The sequence below is a fragment of the Magnolia sinica genome, chromosome 4, assembly GCF_029962835.1.
Source record: "Magnolia sinica isolate HGM2019 chromosome 4, MsV1, whole genome shotgun sequence".
Taxonomy (NCBI): domain Eukaryota; kingdom Viridiplantae; phylum Streptophyta; class Magnoliopsida; order Magnoliales; family Magnoliaceae; genus Magnolia; species Magnolia sinica.
In genome coordinates, this window is record NC_080576.1 from 91,788,282 (window position 1) to 91,806,872 (window position 18,591).

Consider the following 18,591-nt stretch of genomic DNA (forward strand, 5'->3'; position numbering starts at 1 on the left):
ATGGTCAACTTAACATATCCATTGGGATGGGTCATGGAAAGAGGCTTCAATCTTATGATGAGCTTATATTACAAACAACAATACAAATCATATGATGCATTTGGATCGCTGAATGGGCCAAATCATATAAGAAGTTCAAATCCACTAAATTGCTGAAGCACTTTAAATACATTGAGCATGATGAAAGGAAAAAAAAAAAAAAAATCTCAGCCGGATAAATGGTGCTAATTCAAGGTAATTACGAACCATCAACTAAAAGATGATCTTTTAGAAATTGAAACGAGAACTGAAAAAATGACAAAATGATAAAGAAATCGAGAAAAGAATTCACATTTAGATGCAAATGAATGTGTCCACACGTGCAAACATGGGTAGAAGCCTAATTGTCAAACTTAATTCTATAGCATTTAAGCAACCATGAAAGGTAAAGATAAATTAGTACAGGGTGTACAGGATGAGATTTAGCTTACATGAATAATTAGCTTTTGCCCCTCATGATGGAATTCAATTCTCCAAAAAGATTCCCTTCAATGACAGTTTGAGTCTAAATACATTAAGTGTGATGAAAGGAAAAACAAATCTCAGCAGGATAGATGGTGCTAATTCAAGGTAATTACGAACCATTAACTAAAATATGATTTTTTAGAAATTGAAACAGGAACTGAAAAAATGACAAAATGATAAAGAAATCAAGAAAAGAATTCACATTTAGATACAAATGGCAAAACAGAATACCTTTGATAAAAACATTATAACATGGATTAATTGATGACAGATTAAACCACAGATAAGTATATGTTATTAAGCTCTGTTATTTCTCAAAAAGAAAGTGACAGTATAAACGGGCTTCTTCCAAGTTCAACCTTGCAGCAGATGATGAAATCTTAGCCCTGTCAAGATAGGATTAGGTGCACTAACTGACCTTGAAATGTGGAGGGAAACAGTGCATCGGCTTAGCTCGCAGACACAATCCAATAACTGTTCCCATGCTATAATGCTGGATGGTTGGAGTGAAGGTAATCGTAACAGTTCAAGTAGGGAATTAGTACCGCAGTTTTGAAAATTACAATAATCATTGCTGGAAACTGTCAATAAATCCATATCAAGTAAATATAAAACATGGAGTAAAAACAATTCAATTGCAAATAGAACTGCAAGGTAGCCCATATCGAATTTTTTGGTAGCACATATTAGAAAACAATGTTACTGTCAGCAGTGTGACAAATATCATTCAGATTTTGAAATATCGCAAGAAATACATTTGTGGGCTGAATTTATTTGTGGGCTTGGGAGTTGGGATAGCAGAAAGGAGCTGTGGGTATTTGCAGTTTTAGATGCAGAAGCCAAACTGGTCAAGATGACGATTGTTAGTCTCTGGAATATCTATATTCTTCACAGAACACAGTGAGGGGTCTCGATTCTTTCTCGTGACCTTGCTCTCTTGCTTGTGATGTTATTTCTGCCCAGATTATGATGATGTCCTTCATACTCTTTGACAATCTTAAGCTTAGTTAGAATATATACACTATCATTACCTTGAGGAATTTGCTGTTGAATACTTCAATTCAAATCATTCCTTATGGAAGGGAATTGGCTTCCATGATCTGCTAAAGGATGAAGGGGTTACAACTTAGATATCATTTATCTGCGCCTTAGAAACTTGGTAAAAGTCATTCAATTCTTCTTTAATGACAACTGCAAACACATATTTTGTACAAACTTTCCAATTGCTCTCATTTAGAGAAGAGGAGCTTACTGTAAGTGTATTATGGTCAGCCGCTAGGGTGGAGATACTGTGTGAGTTTGGACAATACTGAATGAAGCAAAAGGGTGAATTTTTTCCTTAAAAAAAACTTTGGGTAGTTTCTTGGTCCACTTTTGTATTTGCAAAAACATCCCATTGTCTAAGGCACAGACTTGATCCAATATGTAAACAACTTGCACATGACTATATCTAAGAATGTAGCCCTAATGGATCAGAAGATTGGCAAAAGGGTAAGAGATGACATTGAGAATGTGTTTCACAGTTGCAAGAAACAATAGAATGTATGCTGAGAATACATATTTTTGTTGCTCTGATATATCAAGCTTTCCATCAGAGTTTCCATCACCTATCTGCCAAACAAACAAACACCGCTCTAATCAATGTTGCACAACCATATTTGTTTTCTGTATTTTAAGAGGGTACATATAGTTAAACCACAGGAAATTACGTTGTGAAAACTGCAACTTGTATATTTCACTAAAGGGGTGTTTGGATCGTAAGTTACTTAAGACAAGCTACTTATGCATCAAGTAGCTCATCTTGGTTTCGACTTATTAAGATGAAGTGATTAACTTTTCAATCATATTTTTTTCCATTATAAATCAGACTCACTGGTCTGACAAGTGCATACGAGGGAGGAAAGGTTTTAAGTGGTTACATATAGTTAAACCATGGGAAACTACATAGTGAAAACTGCAACTTGTTTCTTTCATAAGGGGGCGTTTGGATCATAAGTTACTTAAGGTACTAATGCCTCAAGTAGCTTAGTTGGTTTCTACTTATTACGCTGAAGCGAGTAAGAAACTTTTAAGTTAATTTTTTTTTACTTATAATTGATCTTAAACCGAGTTTATGTATTTCTTTCTCAAAAAGATTGTTTCCCATTAACAACTACCAACTATGGGCAGGCAAGTATATAGCATCAAAAGATACAACTTAGGCATGTGGGTAATGCATCATCAATTGAGGAGCTTCTACCAAGAAGTCAGCCTTACTTGCGCTTCCGTTCCCTTCTTGATTGCTCTACCCAGTTCTCACTAACAAGTTTCTTAAAGTCAAACTTGCTATCATCCTTAAAAAATAAAATAAAATAAGAATTAGTACTCTAAAGGCAATAAATCGGTAAACAGAACTTATGAAAGAATTAAAATACATTAGTAGCATCAAATGGTCAACAGTCAATGCGACAACAAGTGCACTTAGAAAGCTCATGGACTTTCAAAGTGCTATTGTATGAATGCACTACACCACATGGGTCACACACATTAAATGATCAAGCCATGGTTCAAATTCATTGTGTTTTTAATATAATTTAATCCACAAGGGTATTAGAATAAAACTGAAAAGGAACAAAAAGATATTTTTTCTTCTGTTGTTGTTGACAATTGAACTAGCATGTAACACATGGTGTATAAATAGGTGGAAGAGAGATTACAGATGTCTTCAAAGTGGGAGGGAGCATAAAGTAGATAGAGTGGTAAAAGAGAGGTTAGAGATGTCTTCAAAGGAATTTATGGGCCATTTGGAAACTAGGAATTGAAAAATTACTAAGTAATCCACCTCTGTTTTATTGGTCTTTAAGTTGCGTCTGCCTTCTCAGCAGATTCTTTTCCTTCTTGTAATCTTTTCCTTTTTAATATATCGTCATCTTTCAAAAAAAAAAGTTGTATCTGGCAACCTGGAATTTGAATTTGATTTCTATGAATTTGAAAAGTATCTTTTCACAAAGAATCATAAATCGCTTAAAATCAAGAATTGGCCGATTCCACTCGAATTCCAGATTGCCAAAAGTGAAAACTAGCTCTAGAAATAAATTCCATTTCCAAAAGACAATGCTTAGAGAAAAACTTAGATACTCTGGCAAAGATTCAATGATAATAATCACGCTCTTAGCTTATTTGATAATCAAGTGTAGGTCTGTCCTATTGTAAATTAGATATCTGAGGCACACACCATCAATGAACAACATTGGGGGCTCAACTTTCATGCAAGTACACCTGCACTAGTAGCCATGGCCTGGCTGTCCACCGCTTAAGCTAAGCTTGGCGCGCCTAGGTGTGGTCAATGTGACATAAATTAAAGTTGACACGTTTCATCCTTGAAACAGAATGAAGTTACCGTGGCCCATTGAGATGTCCCTGAAAAATCCGTTCCGTCAATCAATTTCTCCAGCTGATAATAGGACATTATTTCAAAAAATAAGCCAAACCCAAAACTCAAGTGGACCACGCTACAGGAAAGGAAACAGTGGGATGGAACACCCACCATCAAAACCTTCACGGGGATATAAAAGTTTTGGATCAGGCTTTCTGTGTTTACAGTTCATCCCGGTTAGAATGACCTTTTGAACAGTTTGAATGGCATATATAAACATCATGGTCGGCCCGGGATGGTTTCAATGTTGGGCATTTCCATTCGACTGTTCCTGTAGAGTCCACTTAAGTTTTGGGTCTGGCTCATTTTTGGGATCATGTCCCAAGATGAGCTTCTGAAACTGATGAATCGGATGGATTTCTCATTGACATCTCGGAGGGCCCCATGTAGCTTCTGAGGGCGTTCCGACAGGCCAGCGAAGGCCATGGCGCAGGCAACCGGCGTCCCTAAAATCCATCACATGGAAAGATCCAAACCCTCTGATCTTTAATTATTTTCCATTGGATGGGAGCGTTTCATCTGCCATCTTTCCTACCGTCTAGCGGTAGGGCTGCAAGATGAACGGTTTGGATCATCAACTAATTAGAATTTAGTGCGCGCGCGAACTAAACTACAAGATAAATGCTTCTGCCCGAAATAAAAAGATATTACACTTGTCTAGCTTGGTGGGCCACATGTACTTTGAATGCGAACCGTCGTTCAATTAACAGTGGAATTCTTATAAATGTGGATCTAGGTAATTATCAATCAGACAATTAGGCCATCTGATCCCCACGGTGGGACCCAGCTAATGGGCCGCATGGATCTCATCCACGTGTACCACGTTGGCAAGCAAGAGAGGAGAGCTAGAAGAAAACAAAATTGCACTTGCAAAGGAGAAAAGGGAAACGACTACGCGCATTTCGCATTCTTCCTTCGAATGCAGCAGCAGCAGCGGCATCTCTTTCTATTCATGTGAGATCGTCCCATCGACCTTCCTCAGCTCTCAGGCCAGGTCTCTCTCTCCTCCTTGATTTCTTCAAAATGAAAAAATAAATAAATGATGGAATGAGTTTGGGGTTGATATCCACAACCGACTTGATTCATTTTCATGCATTCATTCTTCATTTTGGAAAATAAATATATGTGTATGCAAATCAATCGGTGTGGGTGTATGCGGGAAATGGGAAATGGGTTTTATGCATGATATAAAATAGGTGCATGGAAGTTGTTTCAATCCTCCAATGGGAAATTGGCGCATGCAAACTAAAAAAAGGTAGATGTATGCAAAATGGGAAATCTGCACAAGAAAGTGTTTCATTTAGATATGTCTAATGGAAAATAGGTGTACACAAATCAGTTGGGGTGGATGCAAGGAAAATGAAAAAAAATTGAGATCATGCAAATCAATCAAGGTGGGTTTTATGCAAAATGGAAATGGGTGATTGCAAATCTGTTGGGGTGGGTGTGTGCAAACCTGAAGATAAAAATGGTGTATTTGAATTTATGGTAGGTGGATTGTAAATCAATCAAGGTAGGTTTTGCAAAATGGAAAATGAGTGAAGTGTAAAATGGGTTTTATTCGAATCAATCAAGGTGGGGGTGAATATTGACTCCTCTGTTTCGATTCACGATGCTGCCATTGCTTGATGCAGGTTCTCCTTCCGTTTCCTTCTGCTTCACTGCTTATTGCTATAATGGAGCACTCCCCTGCGAATCAACTCCCAGAAGCAGACTCCTTGCCCGATGGCTTTGTTGAAAGCTCCATGGATCCTCCAAGTTCTATATTGGTGGAAACAGAGAAGCATCAGGAGCCATTGGATTACAAGGTGAGTACCTTACTGGAACTTGGGCATTCATCATCGGTAGACTGTTCTACGGTGGACCTGCCACCACCAGAACATGAATGCCCGTACCCAGTGGGCAGTGATGGGATCCATTTGTCTGGTAACAAAGAAGCAGCCGAGAAGACAGAGAAGCCTAGGACATTTCCTGTCACTTTGTTTGAGAAGGATAGCGTTGAAATGGATGGGAATTTAGTGGTTAATGATGAATCTGTTACGCCTGAAGTGGACCGTAACCCTCCTGAAGGTTTGATGAGGATGTCGTCCCCCAGTACTGAGTTTACAGTCAATTCATCTTGTGGACACAAAGATGTTGAAGAAGAAACCCGAAATCCCGAACAACGATGTATTCTTTTGTTATTATTCCTTGTTATTTTTCAATCTCTTTCTTTTATTTCTACTTTTTTTTTTTTCCTGTCACGTTTAATGTCTATTGCTTTGCTTTTCCTTCTATTGTTAACTTATAATGAAATTGCCTTTCTCCTCCCATGATGTTTGATGACATCCATCCCGTCCATAATATGCATCAACTCAGGAAACCCCCAGGGGGCAAAAATCAAGTGGATAAAAAATTCAGGTGGGGCCACAACACAGGGAACAAGATGATTTAGGACAACCACTGTTGATTTTCCTGTGGGTCCCATGGTTGTATTATAGGATCAAGGTCATTTAGATCATTCATCTGGCTTGGATAAATGGTTAGGCCAAAATTCAGGGGGTTTTACAACCCCTGTGTCCCCAACTAAAAATCAAGGGTGAGCGTCCACTCCCACCTTGTTCCTTGTGCTGTGGCCCACCTGAGTTTTGGGTTAGCTTATTTTTGGGTGTTCTAAGGTGAAGCATTTGATGGACAGGATAGATGTCATCAGCGTCACGGTGGGGCCCACTTGAGTTGGACAGCACCAAATTCTCCAGGCGGTCTTGGCTCGCAGGTGACCGAAAGATATATATATATATATAAACTCAATGGTAATGTAATTAGAGCTAAAATATGCATTTCATACACAGTTCAAATTTGGAGATAGAAGCACAAGATGCTTATTGAAAGGGTGAGGTTAGCAATGGTAGGTGGGAAGCTTTATTTAGAATGCCAACCCATGTCAGGACTTGGAATAATTGACCCTGGATGAGATGATTCAAACCCCGGCTTAGAGTAGGGTCTTTGAGTCATTTGAGTCAACACATGACTTGTCCATATCAAATGAGTCATGCAACGTATGTATCAAAAGGGGCACATAGCCATTGTGCAAATATTTCAGCAACTTGTTTGTGTCACATCAGTTTTGGCAACTTGATCTAGACTTGGGACATATTGTTTGAATTCATGATGAAAGTTATGGCATAAATTTGATGCCGGCTGCCAACCTAATGTGATCCTCTATCTACGAGCGATGAGAGCACAAAACTCCCATAGGTGCAATGAAAAAGACTATTGCATTGGTTGATTACAATCAAGCACTATCTAATACTCTATTACATAGTTTGATCGTCATGTACCACTCAAACTGAAAGGGAAATTTTGTAGGATAACTATAAGAGCAGCCATGCTTTATGGGACTAAATGTTGGGCAATTAAAGAACAACATGTTCATTGGATGAGTGTAGCTGAAATGAGGATGTTGAGATGGATGAGCGGTATGAAGAGGAAGGATGGAATTAGAATGAACGCATTCAAGGGAACTTAGGAATAAAACCAATAAGTAATAAGATGAGGGAAAGTAGACTTCGATGATTTAATCATGTGCAATAGAGACCGAGAGCTACGCTGGTTAGGAATGAGTTGGTATAAGTTGAAGGTTCTAAAAGGGTAAGGGGAAGCCCAAAAAGACATGGATGGAGGTAGTAAAAAAAAGTCTTGATGATCCATGGTGTAACTGAAGGTTTGACCCTTTATAGAGTGGAATGGTGGAGCAAGATTCATTTAGTAGACCCAATTAAATTATAAGGCTTAAATAATGACAACGATGATGATAATGCTTAAATGCATTCAAGGGGACTTAGTAGTAGAAGCAATAGGTAATAAGATGAGGAAAAGTAGACTTTGATGGTTTAGTCATGTGTAATAGAGATTGAGGACCATGCTAGTCAGGAATGAGTTGGTACAAATTGAAGGCTCTAAAGGGCAAGGGGAAGGCCCAAAAGGACATGGATGGAGGTAGTAAGAAAAGACTTGATAATCTATGGTCTAATTGAAGGTCTGGCCCTTGATAGAGTGGAATGGCAGAATGGGATTCATGTAGCTGACCCAAATTAATTGGGATAAGGCTTAAATGATGATAATGACGACGATGACTTGGGACACTTGGCCCTCCTACTGAGTTTGATGAAGCTAGGCTTTAAACTATGTGGGAATAAGTGATTCTATTTCGGGTGTGACCTATTCATATGGATTATAACTATGGATGCGATTTTGGAGAATTCCACTCACTCATTGAGATGGTCAAACTTGAAAGAAGTCCATTATATGGCCACACCTAGAGGCAAGATATTCTTTAAGGTGCATGGTATTGCTCTATGGATTGTTTTCACGGGAAGAGATTTGGGGTATATACTTTCTGTTGGCTTCATGGTTTGAACACCCGAAAACTTGATTCCTCTTGAAGATCCATTTGGCCAAGTCAACTCGAAGACTCATGAAACTCGATTTAATTCAAAAGTTAAAACTTGATAATTAATAATTGTTAAAAAGTATAAAACAGTCGCATAAAATTTGGATGTACAAAACATACAAAAAAATTCTGGTAGAATCGTGAAAATCTTGGTCAACAGAACTTTTGGAACAAGGGCACATTCGTGGTGGCTACACCAAATGAATTGCATAGATTTCTCATAAATATTCTGCATTGACATGTGTGCGGAATCGCCTTGTGTTTGCATTTCTTGAAAGAAGAACATGAGAAGAAAGAAGGAAAAAGATACAAGTTTTGCTTCAATTGTTTAAAATCTAGGCAAATCCTTTGAATAATCATATTAGAAAAAATTCAAAATTTTGACTAGTCAAAATCCATTGTTTGGGAATATTTTTTGAACGAAAAAGGGAAAAAAATGACGAGAGGAAATGGAGGAGAAGGAGAAGAGTCGAGACATTCCTTAATGTTTTCAAGGTCTTAGGGTCATTGAGGTCTAATTTCTAGCGAGAATTTTTTTTCGAGGTTCAGTTTTGTTTACCAGTCGAGATGAGAGCTATTAATCAGGTAGGGTTCCTGAAGACAAACTTCTCTCTTGAATTACTATATTGCCCTTAATAACTTGTTCTCGACTCGACTTGGTCCGTTTTTTTTTTTTTGGCCCAAGTTGATCAATTTTTTGTCTTGACGAAAAAGAAAAAAAAGATGAAATTGAGTTTCTTGTTGAGTTGACATGATATTCCAATCAAGTTAAATAAATTCAATTGAGTTTTCAGTGTACCCAACGAGTTTTTAAACCATTATTGGTTTTACCAAATATAGAAAAGACGAATAGAAGTTGCATGAGATGGCAAAAAATTGAAACCACATGACTCTTTCAGTCCCACAATTCTATCAATGGAAATCTTTAAAAAAAGAAAAAAAGAAAAAAGAAAAATCTATTAATGGGCTGCCTTATAGAAGCTCTATAGAACCTTAGCAGCCTTGTAGGTACAAACACTTGGAGTGATGGCTAGGGTGGTGGTGGATGAAAATGTTGTATCGAGTGAAAGGGGCTATCCTTGAAGTGGTAGTAAGGATTGAGTCAATTCATTTTATTTATAGTTAGGCATTCACTTGGAATCGACTCTACCCATTTGGGGTTCTTGTCTTAGCTAGAGAAGGTTTCTATTGATATTGTTGTAAAGAAGGAATTTATTGATATTGTTGCTCAAGTTAAAGTGCATGGAATTCTCATTGGTGTTTCTTACATGGCTGGAGCCAAGGCCAACCAATGGAAGTTCGAGATGGAATCCTTAAGGAGAACATGGATATTGAGTCTAGGTTGGTTGTGGGCAGTGTTCGAAGTATTGGTATCGCTACAAGTTTCGCTTGCTAGGGATATGAAAACAATATCGATATCATCGATAATATCGTTGATAATCGGAAATGCAGGGAAACATGGGAAAAACGGTGGAATTTTCAATGAAACTTTAGGAGATGTTAAAATCTACATATTTTCATATTTAAAAAAAAAAGTTGCAAAAAGAATGCATATATAACAAGTTTCCATTTAAAGGGGGCTTTAAAAGCATGTGCTGTTGTAAGAAGTTAGTCCAACCATCCCATCCGTCCTATTTAACCGTCCAAACATCCATCAATATTGCAAAATATCAACAACACATGATATTTCATCAAGAAATCATCAACAATTGGAAATGAAACGAAAGATTGTGGTCACAATATTGTGCATGTTGCAATATCGATAATATCGAGATATTATCAGTATTATCAATGGCAAATTGAACACTACATACAAACATGTGCCTATGATTTTTTTTTTTTTTAATAAATAAAATTTTGATGATATCAATACGTTGGCGATATTATTGAAATATCGTCAATACACTTATAATACAAGCATTACCTAGAATTTACATAGTCGAAAATATTGGCAATAAATTGGTGATATTGATGCATTGGCAATACAAGCGACACTTACAATTTACATAGTTGAAAATATTGGCGATTACATTAGCGATATTGATACGTTGGCGATACTTAGTGATGCATTGCTAATACCTGAAATTTTTGATACTACTGGTGTTTTCGGTATCGTCGAGCTGGAGATAAAGATAATATCGGAGATACTTCGAACATTGGTTGTGGGGCATAGCATTTTACACATGAGATTTATAAATTTATTGAGCATTGGTGGTTTTTTTTTTTTTTTACACCCACACACCCACACACCCCACGTGGGCACTTGAACCCATGACCTCGGTGTTGAAACTCACCGAGTCTACCACTTAGGCGACCCGGCATTGTTGGTTCTTATTATGGAGTTTTGGAGGTGAACCCTTGGGTGATTTGTAGTGAGGGTATTGAGGTTGCCTTTGTCTCGGTCGTGGTGGCAAGAGCTTCATAAGTGGAGAAGGTGATAACATTCTTGGTGGAGTTTAGTAGTTTGGCATCAAGAATCAAGTGGAGATGGGTCTTATATCATGCTTGGGAGATTCTTGATAAACTTTATCTTGGTGGCGGAAGTAATCTCTTAGGAGGAAGAAACATGCTATGAACGGGGGTTCTTCCAATGAAGCATTGTGGCATAAAAAGAAGAAGAAGGATGAGCAATGATGAACAGTTGAACAGTCATTGGAATACCATTAATGTCATAGGGAAGGGGAAGATTGTGGAGAAAGTTAATTATGTGTTCAGCAACAGCCACACTACAAGTGACATGGCCAATGGAGGAAGCTAAAATCAATCATGGTAGGGATATGCCATCATCCTAGAACGTGTTTGGGCTGTGTGTGGGTTAGGCACCCACTTCTCTTTACACATTGTTGATGCAAAGTTGTGAAGTTTTTGAGATTTGAGTACGAACATGCTTCTTGCTTTTGTTGTCCTAGAAGAAGGTGATGTGGCTTCAAAGATTTCAAATAGTAAATCTAATATCTTTTGATTAGGAAACAACACATTTTGAGGGCTTGCCGATAACAAAACTACAATTGAATCCTTACTACATCCATGTAAGCATTCAACCCGAAGCCCAATTCATGAAGCTACTTCCAGCCTTCTAAAAGATTGCCTCTAAGAGATCCACTCTATTATAAAAATACTATTATTGCAACTCCTAGATTGACCACAGACCAACAAGCAATGACAGACACCAAGTGATTCTCTTTCTTTTGTGAAACGAACCCTTGCCAGGTGAGTAACAACTTGTGAATTCTTCTAGGCATTGACCAATCCATCCCAAGAAGGCGAAAGAATACCCCCTGCGTCACCCCCAGAGAACTTACAATGCATAAACAACTGTTTGACTGTTTCTTGTGCTAAGGCAAAGGATAATAACATTTTTTGGTCATAATCATTTTGGAGGTGATAAATGGTCAAAACCTTGTCCCTTCCCACCAACTACCCAAAAGCCACCACTCGTGGAGGACCCAAATGCTTCCAAATGAACGTTGTAGGCGATAGTAAATTGCCACTTCTATCTCCCTTCAAGGTAACATAGAAGATTTGACTGGGAACTTCCCTCTTTCTAGCTTCCAATGCCGCTTATCCTTTTCTCCCTTGATAGGCTAAACTCTGATAGCCTATTCGTCATGCTTGCATACTCGATCTATCCATCTATTAAGTCCTGTTTGAAGGTCGAGTCCCAAGCAACCTCTCTCCCACTTCTTGTGCAAGCTTGAGAAAGCATCAAATCCTTCACGACCAATGTTGTCAAAATCTTTATTATATCGCAAATCATAATAGGGGTTGAATCATATTGAATCACAAATCGTATCATAAAGCGTAAGATTTTTTTTAAAAATAATTTTCTTAAAAAACTGAAAAAAATATGAAAATCATAAGAAATCAGAAAAAAATAATTACAACTCATAAATCATCCTTTTGCAATCAATATCCACCAATGCTGTCAAATCGCATGTGCGATCGCACAATCGCATATGCCATGGCATATATAATTTTTTTTAAATAATAAAAATTTGAAAAAAAAGGAAAAAATTGAAAAAAATTGAAAAAAATCTTCAAAAAAAAGAGAGGAAAAACTTGTCTAATTAGTATACATAATTGGATTGGGTTATTTTACTTATTTCATTATAGTTTGAGTGCTTCATTAAGTGATATATTTAATTACTTATATTATATTGTATAAATTTTAACAAAACAATTAAAAGATAGCTAATTATTATAAACTTCGAACCAAGAAATTTTACTGATAGATGGATAACTTGAAACAACTTACAAGTTATAACTTACAACTTAATTTACAAAAAGTAAGCACAACATATAAAACACAAAAAATAAACATAATTGAAATAATTGTCGAGAGATTTGAGTAAGAGAGAAAGAGGTGTAAGAGAGAAAGAGTAAGAGATTTAGAGCTTTGGAGTAAATAATAGTGAAAATGGAGGGGATATGAGTGCCTACTTATAGGCAAAAGTTCTCCAAATTGAAAAAAAATAAAATTTCTTCCGCTCTTGCCTATTGGGAAATATGCAATTGCAAATGCAGTATCCGATCGCATACTCGCATATGCGATCACATATTGGTCTCATATAAAAGTATGCCATGGCATACTTGCTAGGATCGCATATGCGATTTGATCAACGGTATGCGCATATGCGATTGCATTTGACAACAATGATATCCGCCAAGTAATACTATGTCATGATAGTGTTAAAGGATTCTTATCTTTCCTTCATATTTTATTTTTATTTTATTTTATTTATTTATTTTTTGTCTTTCAAGAAATTTCCCTTAAAAAAAATGCAAGGATCCTTCAATAATTTATGCTCTCGTTACCTTTCTTGATGTAGAATCATGTTGGAAAAGCGACATTGGATATTGTACACCAACGAAAAAAGAAAAGAAAAGATATTTTGATTTCTAAACATCATTCCACGATACATATAAGTCAACATGATTGTAACTAGTCATAAAAACATTCCAGATAAGTCATACATCAATTTGGTGTTTCAACTAGTTAAAGAAGGAATCATAAAAAAAGCTCCATGATTTAATGTTGAAGAGAATGTATATCATTTAATCTCTTATAAAGAACAAATAAAATAATTTACCTTTTCTAAATGATTCGTATTGCCCTCGCCATTTTGAAAACATAAAATGAAAGCCAAGCGAAGCTTAAGATAGAAGAGAACAAGTATAATTTGAATTGTAAATCGGGATTTGAGTAGTAAATCATAGGATTCAAATCATAGAATCGTGGGATTAATATAAAAAGCAAGTCAAGGTGGAATTCAAATAGTTTTGCTTAAGATTTGACTCAAATCGTATATCGTAAATTGTAAATTATAGGATTTTGACAACACTGTTCTCGACAACTACCAAGTCAAGCCTGGGATGGATATTCATAAAGCCTCAAGTTCACACCAAACATCCTCCTGGAATGGATATCGAGCGCCATCTCCAATTTTCCCCCAGTAGCCCTTTGCGATCTTTGATTGCACTTGGCAAACTGCTTTCCATAAGCCAAAAGCCTTGGGTAGAGAAGAAGCTAGTGAACCATCCCCCATACTAGTTCATGTTTGCAAGCAATAAACTGCTTCCACATTTTATGCACTTCCTTTTGAAATGTGCCAAGCCATCTCCCTAGAAACCCCGCATTCATGTGCTTTAATGACCTAATCTTTGTGCCTCCTTCCTTTTCTGGCTGCACACCTCCCATTCAAGTAAATGAAACTTATGCTCGTCTTCCACCTCTTGCCAAAGAAAGCCCCTTTGAAAATTTTCTAGTGTTTGAACCACAATACATGGATACCGACTATTGAGACAAAAACATGAAATATACTAGCATATTCGAGAGCCATAACCCCGTCCCTCCTTAAAGACAAATATCTTCTTTTCCACTTTGAAAGTTTGCTTTCTACCCTTTTCATGATTGTCCTGTAGATGAATCGGTGACTTCTCCACACGTAGAGGAAGGCCTAAGTAAGAGGTTGGAACAATGTGGCGTAACTTCATTGTCTTCATTGTGTTTCGTAAAATAAAAAGGTTGAACAATGTGGCTTGATTTCATTGACAACTTACCTACCAAAAAGAAAAAAATCAGTCGAAACAATCTTCTATGGTCCTTACATGTTGACATGAACATATTTGGTGTTCAAGGAACAATGAGAAGGATTTAATCATTGCGAAGCTCATGCTTATGTGCAGTGCACATGATTTTTGCCATTGGTTGGATTCTTGAAAGGATCAGAGCCTTAGGGTGCGCTTGGTAAAACTTTTGGTCTGAAAATATCTAGACAAAATGGATTTCTCACTATCATCTTTTGAAAAAGAATACTATGGATTGTTTCGACTGGGATTTCCTCTTATACTTGATGAAGCGTATGGGTTTCGGTGACCTTTGGAGAAGATGGTTTGAGGAATGTATCAGTTCACCCTATTTTTCTATCCTTTTAAATGGATCCCCGAAAGGATTTTTCAAAAGTTCACGTGGGCTTAGATAAGGAGACCCTCTTTCCCTCTTCCTCTTCCTCATCATCGGCGAAGCCTTATCCGCAATGCTCCTGAAAGCTCAAATGGAAGGCATTATCAGGGGAATCCAAATGAAAGGTGTTCAAGAGCCGATCTTCCATGTTCAGTTTGCAGACGACATTCTTATTTTTCTGAAGCAAGTCCAGATTCCGTTGCCAATCTGCGTACAATAATTAGGTGTTTTGAAGCAGTTGCAGGGCTGAAGGTGAACGTGTTTAAATCCAAATTATTTGGGGTCAATCTGGATGTCCAGGAGGCTGAAGATCTAGTAGATGTTATGGGATCTAGCAGATGTTATGGGATGCGCTGCGGGGTCCTTCCCAACGTTTTTCGTTGACCTCCCCTTGTTTGTTGGTTAGCCCAAAAAACATCAATAGGACAAAGTAATTCAGAGGTTTCACCATCACCTGGCTGGGTGGAAGCGTCTCTACCTCTCCATCGGTGCGAGACTCACGCTGATTAAAGCAGGGCTGTCTAATCTTCCCACCTATTTCATGTCCTTGTATCGATGTCCTGTTGTGGTTCTCAAGCCTATCGATACTCTCAAACATAACTTTCTTTGGAGTGGCAATGAAGAAAAGAAGAAATTCAACCGTATGGAGTGGAAGAAAGTTTGCAAGCACTTCAAAGATGGTGGAGCCGGCATTAAAGACCTTAGATTGATGAATCGGGCCCTTTTAGGGAAATGGATTTGGAGACTTGGCAATGAAAAGGACAAGATGTGGAATAAAATAATCAAAGGTAAATACGGGAGCTCAGAAGGAGGCTGGTGGACGGATGTTTCCTCCCTGTATAGGGCCTCTGCTATATGGAAAGGAATCATCCGTATGAAAGAAGAGGTTACCCGTTGGATCGGCTTTGAAGTGGGCAAGGGAGACTGTGTCTGATTTTGGTTGGACACTTAGATAGGAGATATGCCATTGAAGGACAAATTTCCTTCCATATTCCGGGTGGCGGGTAAGAAGAATAGCTCGATAGCTGATAACTATTCTCTAGTAGCAGATAAGGTTGTTTGGAACATCCTTTGCAGAAGGAATTTGGAGGACTGGGAAGTCGGTGAGTTCGTGGAGCTCATCCAGGATGCTCCTCTTAATCAGACCTGTAAAGACAACATTATTTGGAAAGCAAACAAGTCGTCTCTCTTCACGGTGAGGTCCTTTTTCAAGATTCTGTCGGCCAACAACTGTAGTACCTTTCCTTAGCACCCCTACTTCACATGGAAATATGCTGTCCCTCCAAAGCTATAGGTTTTCGGATGGCTGGTCGGGAATAATAGAATTCTAACTCTGGACAACCTAAGTAAAAAAGGAATGATCCTCCCGAATGCTTGTTTATGTTGCCTTTCTTCTGAAGAATCGGTGAATCATTTGTTGATCCATTGTTCGTTTGCCTACTCAATTTGGTCAGCCATTCTCTCCTGCTTCAAGGTTAGTTGGTGCTTCCCTAGAGATGTGGACATGCTCCTTAAGGCCTGACATGGAGTCAGATTAGGCAAACCCATTTCTTGGGTCTGGCGGATGGCAATCTTGGCGGTTTGGTGGGTTGTCTGGATAGAAAGAAACAATAGGTGTTTTCAGAATGAAGCGAAGCCTCCCCACTTAGTCGCCTCCTATGTTAAATGTTTCATTGCTGAATGGGTGTTCCATAGGGATGGGCTCAATGTGGATTTATCATTCCTTCAGTCTTAAAGGTTCTGCCTCCTTAGCAGTTCCTTTCTTTTGTTTTGTTCTCCTTCTTTTAAAACAAGTTACATTTTTTTAAAAAAAGAACACTATGGAAAGAATAGTGTTTGGAATTTAGATGTAAATATTGTTTAATGGATTTTAGGCTTGAATAGTGTTTGGAATTTGGATGTAAATATTGTTTAATGGATTTTAGGCTTGCTTTTAAATGGATCATGATAAAATGTCCAATTATCAATCTGGATCATGTATTTCATGGGACAGTTCATTCGTTGCTCATGACCTCTAATAGTGATCAATTGATATTAACCATTAATCTATGGTCAACAAAATAGATGGTCAAATTATTTCACAAAAAAGGCTCGATCATGGATCTAGAGTTCTAGACCATTCATCATATGGATCTTACCTATGTTTCCCTCTTCCTTTCACGAATTTCTTTGATTTGACGATCTTAGGTATTTATTCGATGACTGCTAAAATGCCCTCTAGATCATTTATGACAAAAGGTCTGATGAGGGAACAGACGTAGACTGTCCATAGGGGGCTTCTGCTTGTGGATTCCTTCTTCTAAAAAATAATTTCGATTTGATGGTCCTAGCCATATGATCAATGGCCAACAATATCTCGGACATGGCTTTCAGCCCACCTCGGCAAATGGATTTGACATTTTGGTTCGGAAAGCAGGGACTTGTTGGAGAGAGATTATCATCAGTAAATATGGGTCCTCTGATGGGGGTTGATGCATCAATCCAGCCTCCCTTTATAGAGCTTCTGGTGTTTGCAAGGCGATAGCCTCCTTGAGCCCTAAAGTGCAGGAAGAGTTCTCTTTTTCTCTCAGCTATGGTTCTCACACCCGTTTTTGGCAAGACCGCTGGATTTCGGACATGCCCCTCATTGAGCTTTTTCCATCTCTAGTTCGTATAGGTTGACTGATCCATCTCTATTTCCAATTGCTTCTCTAACTATGGATTTGGAATTTGGTATCCCCTTTGTAGAAGGAACCTGACAGATTTGGAGCTGGACGAATTCCTTCGTCTCTCGTAGCTTTTGATCAACATTTGGCCCTCCCCTGGCATTGAAGATTTATTGGCTTGATCACTGAATGCCTCTGGCAAATTCTAGGTGGGCCTGCTATCTAAGATCTTTAGAGCACCCCCTTCAGCCTCTAGAGCCTCCCTTCCCTCCTTCATCTAGACCTACAAAGCCCCTTCGAAAGTTGCAACCTTCGATTGGTTCCTAGCCAAGGGGAGGACCCTAATAATCAATAATCTGCACAAGCACAGGATGGTTTTTCCTAACATTTGTTTGCTGTGTATGAGAAATGAGGAGTCGATCGACTACCTTTTCATGCATTGTTGTTTTGCCCGAGGGTCCAATATATTTCTTTATCTATTTAGCATTTCTTGGGTTATGCCTCTCCATTTGGTGGATTTGATCTTTGTTTGGTACGGTAGAAAAGCAGGCAAGGATCTTTCCGCAATTTGGCGGCTGTTGATGATGGCTATTCTATGGGGCCTTTGGAGAGAGAAACAATCCTTGCTTTAGGAATGTCTCCTCTTCTATCGCAACAGTGGTGGCTTCCTTCTCGTGGGATATTTCATATTGGTTGGCTAGCCTCTGTATGCCAGATCGTTCTTCCATTTCTTCCATCTTTGAGTTATATAGCCTTTGGGCAGTTAGGCTAGCTGCCCATGTTCTTTCTTCTTTTGTTTTGTTTTCTTTTTCTTGTAGCTTGTTTCCTTTTGTTTTGCCTTTGCCGCCTTTGCCGCCTTTGCGACCTTAATAAATTGATTATCAATCTTAAAAAAATAAATCAGTGGCCAACAATATGGATGATCCAGATCATTTGCGACAAATACCGTTTGATCATGGATCTCACTACCAATGTTATAGGCCCCAACCTTGCCTCCCTGAATCACTTCAATACAATGATTAGCCATTTGATAATTGGCCAACCGAATAAATAGTCCAATTCATTTATGAAAACAATTGTTTGAACATGGATCTGGACCATTCATCCTGCGGTCCTACCTCTAACATCCTTG

The 18,591-nt window shown here is 38.1% G+C and overlaps 1 protein-coding gene across 3 annotated transcripts in view; it reads left to right on the forward strand.

Annotated features, from left to right (window-relative positions):
- The first annotated feature begins 4,676 nt into the window (after positions 1 to 4,676).
- Positions 4,677 to 18,591, forward strand: part of LOC131243378 (uncharacterized) — a 71,179-nt gene continuing 57,264 nt past the window's right edge. Inside the window, exons 1-2 of one of the 3 annotated variants that reach the window (XM_058242702.1) lie at positions 4,677 to 4,913; positions 5,554 to 6,088. In XM_058242702.1, the coding sequence (XP_058098685.1) occupies positions 5,596 to 6,088 (493 nt within the window). In that variant the 5' untranslated portion in view covers positions 4,677 to 4,913; positions 5,554 to 5,595. The remainder of the gene's footprint in view (positions 4,914 to 5,553; positions 6,089 to 18,591) is intronic. The other 2 variants (XM_058242704.1, XM_058242703.1) reach the window with 2 other exon arrangements.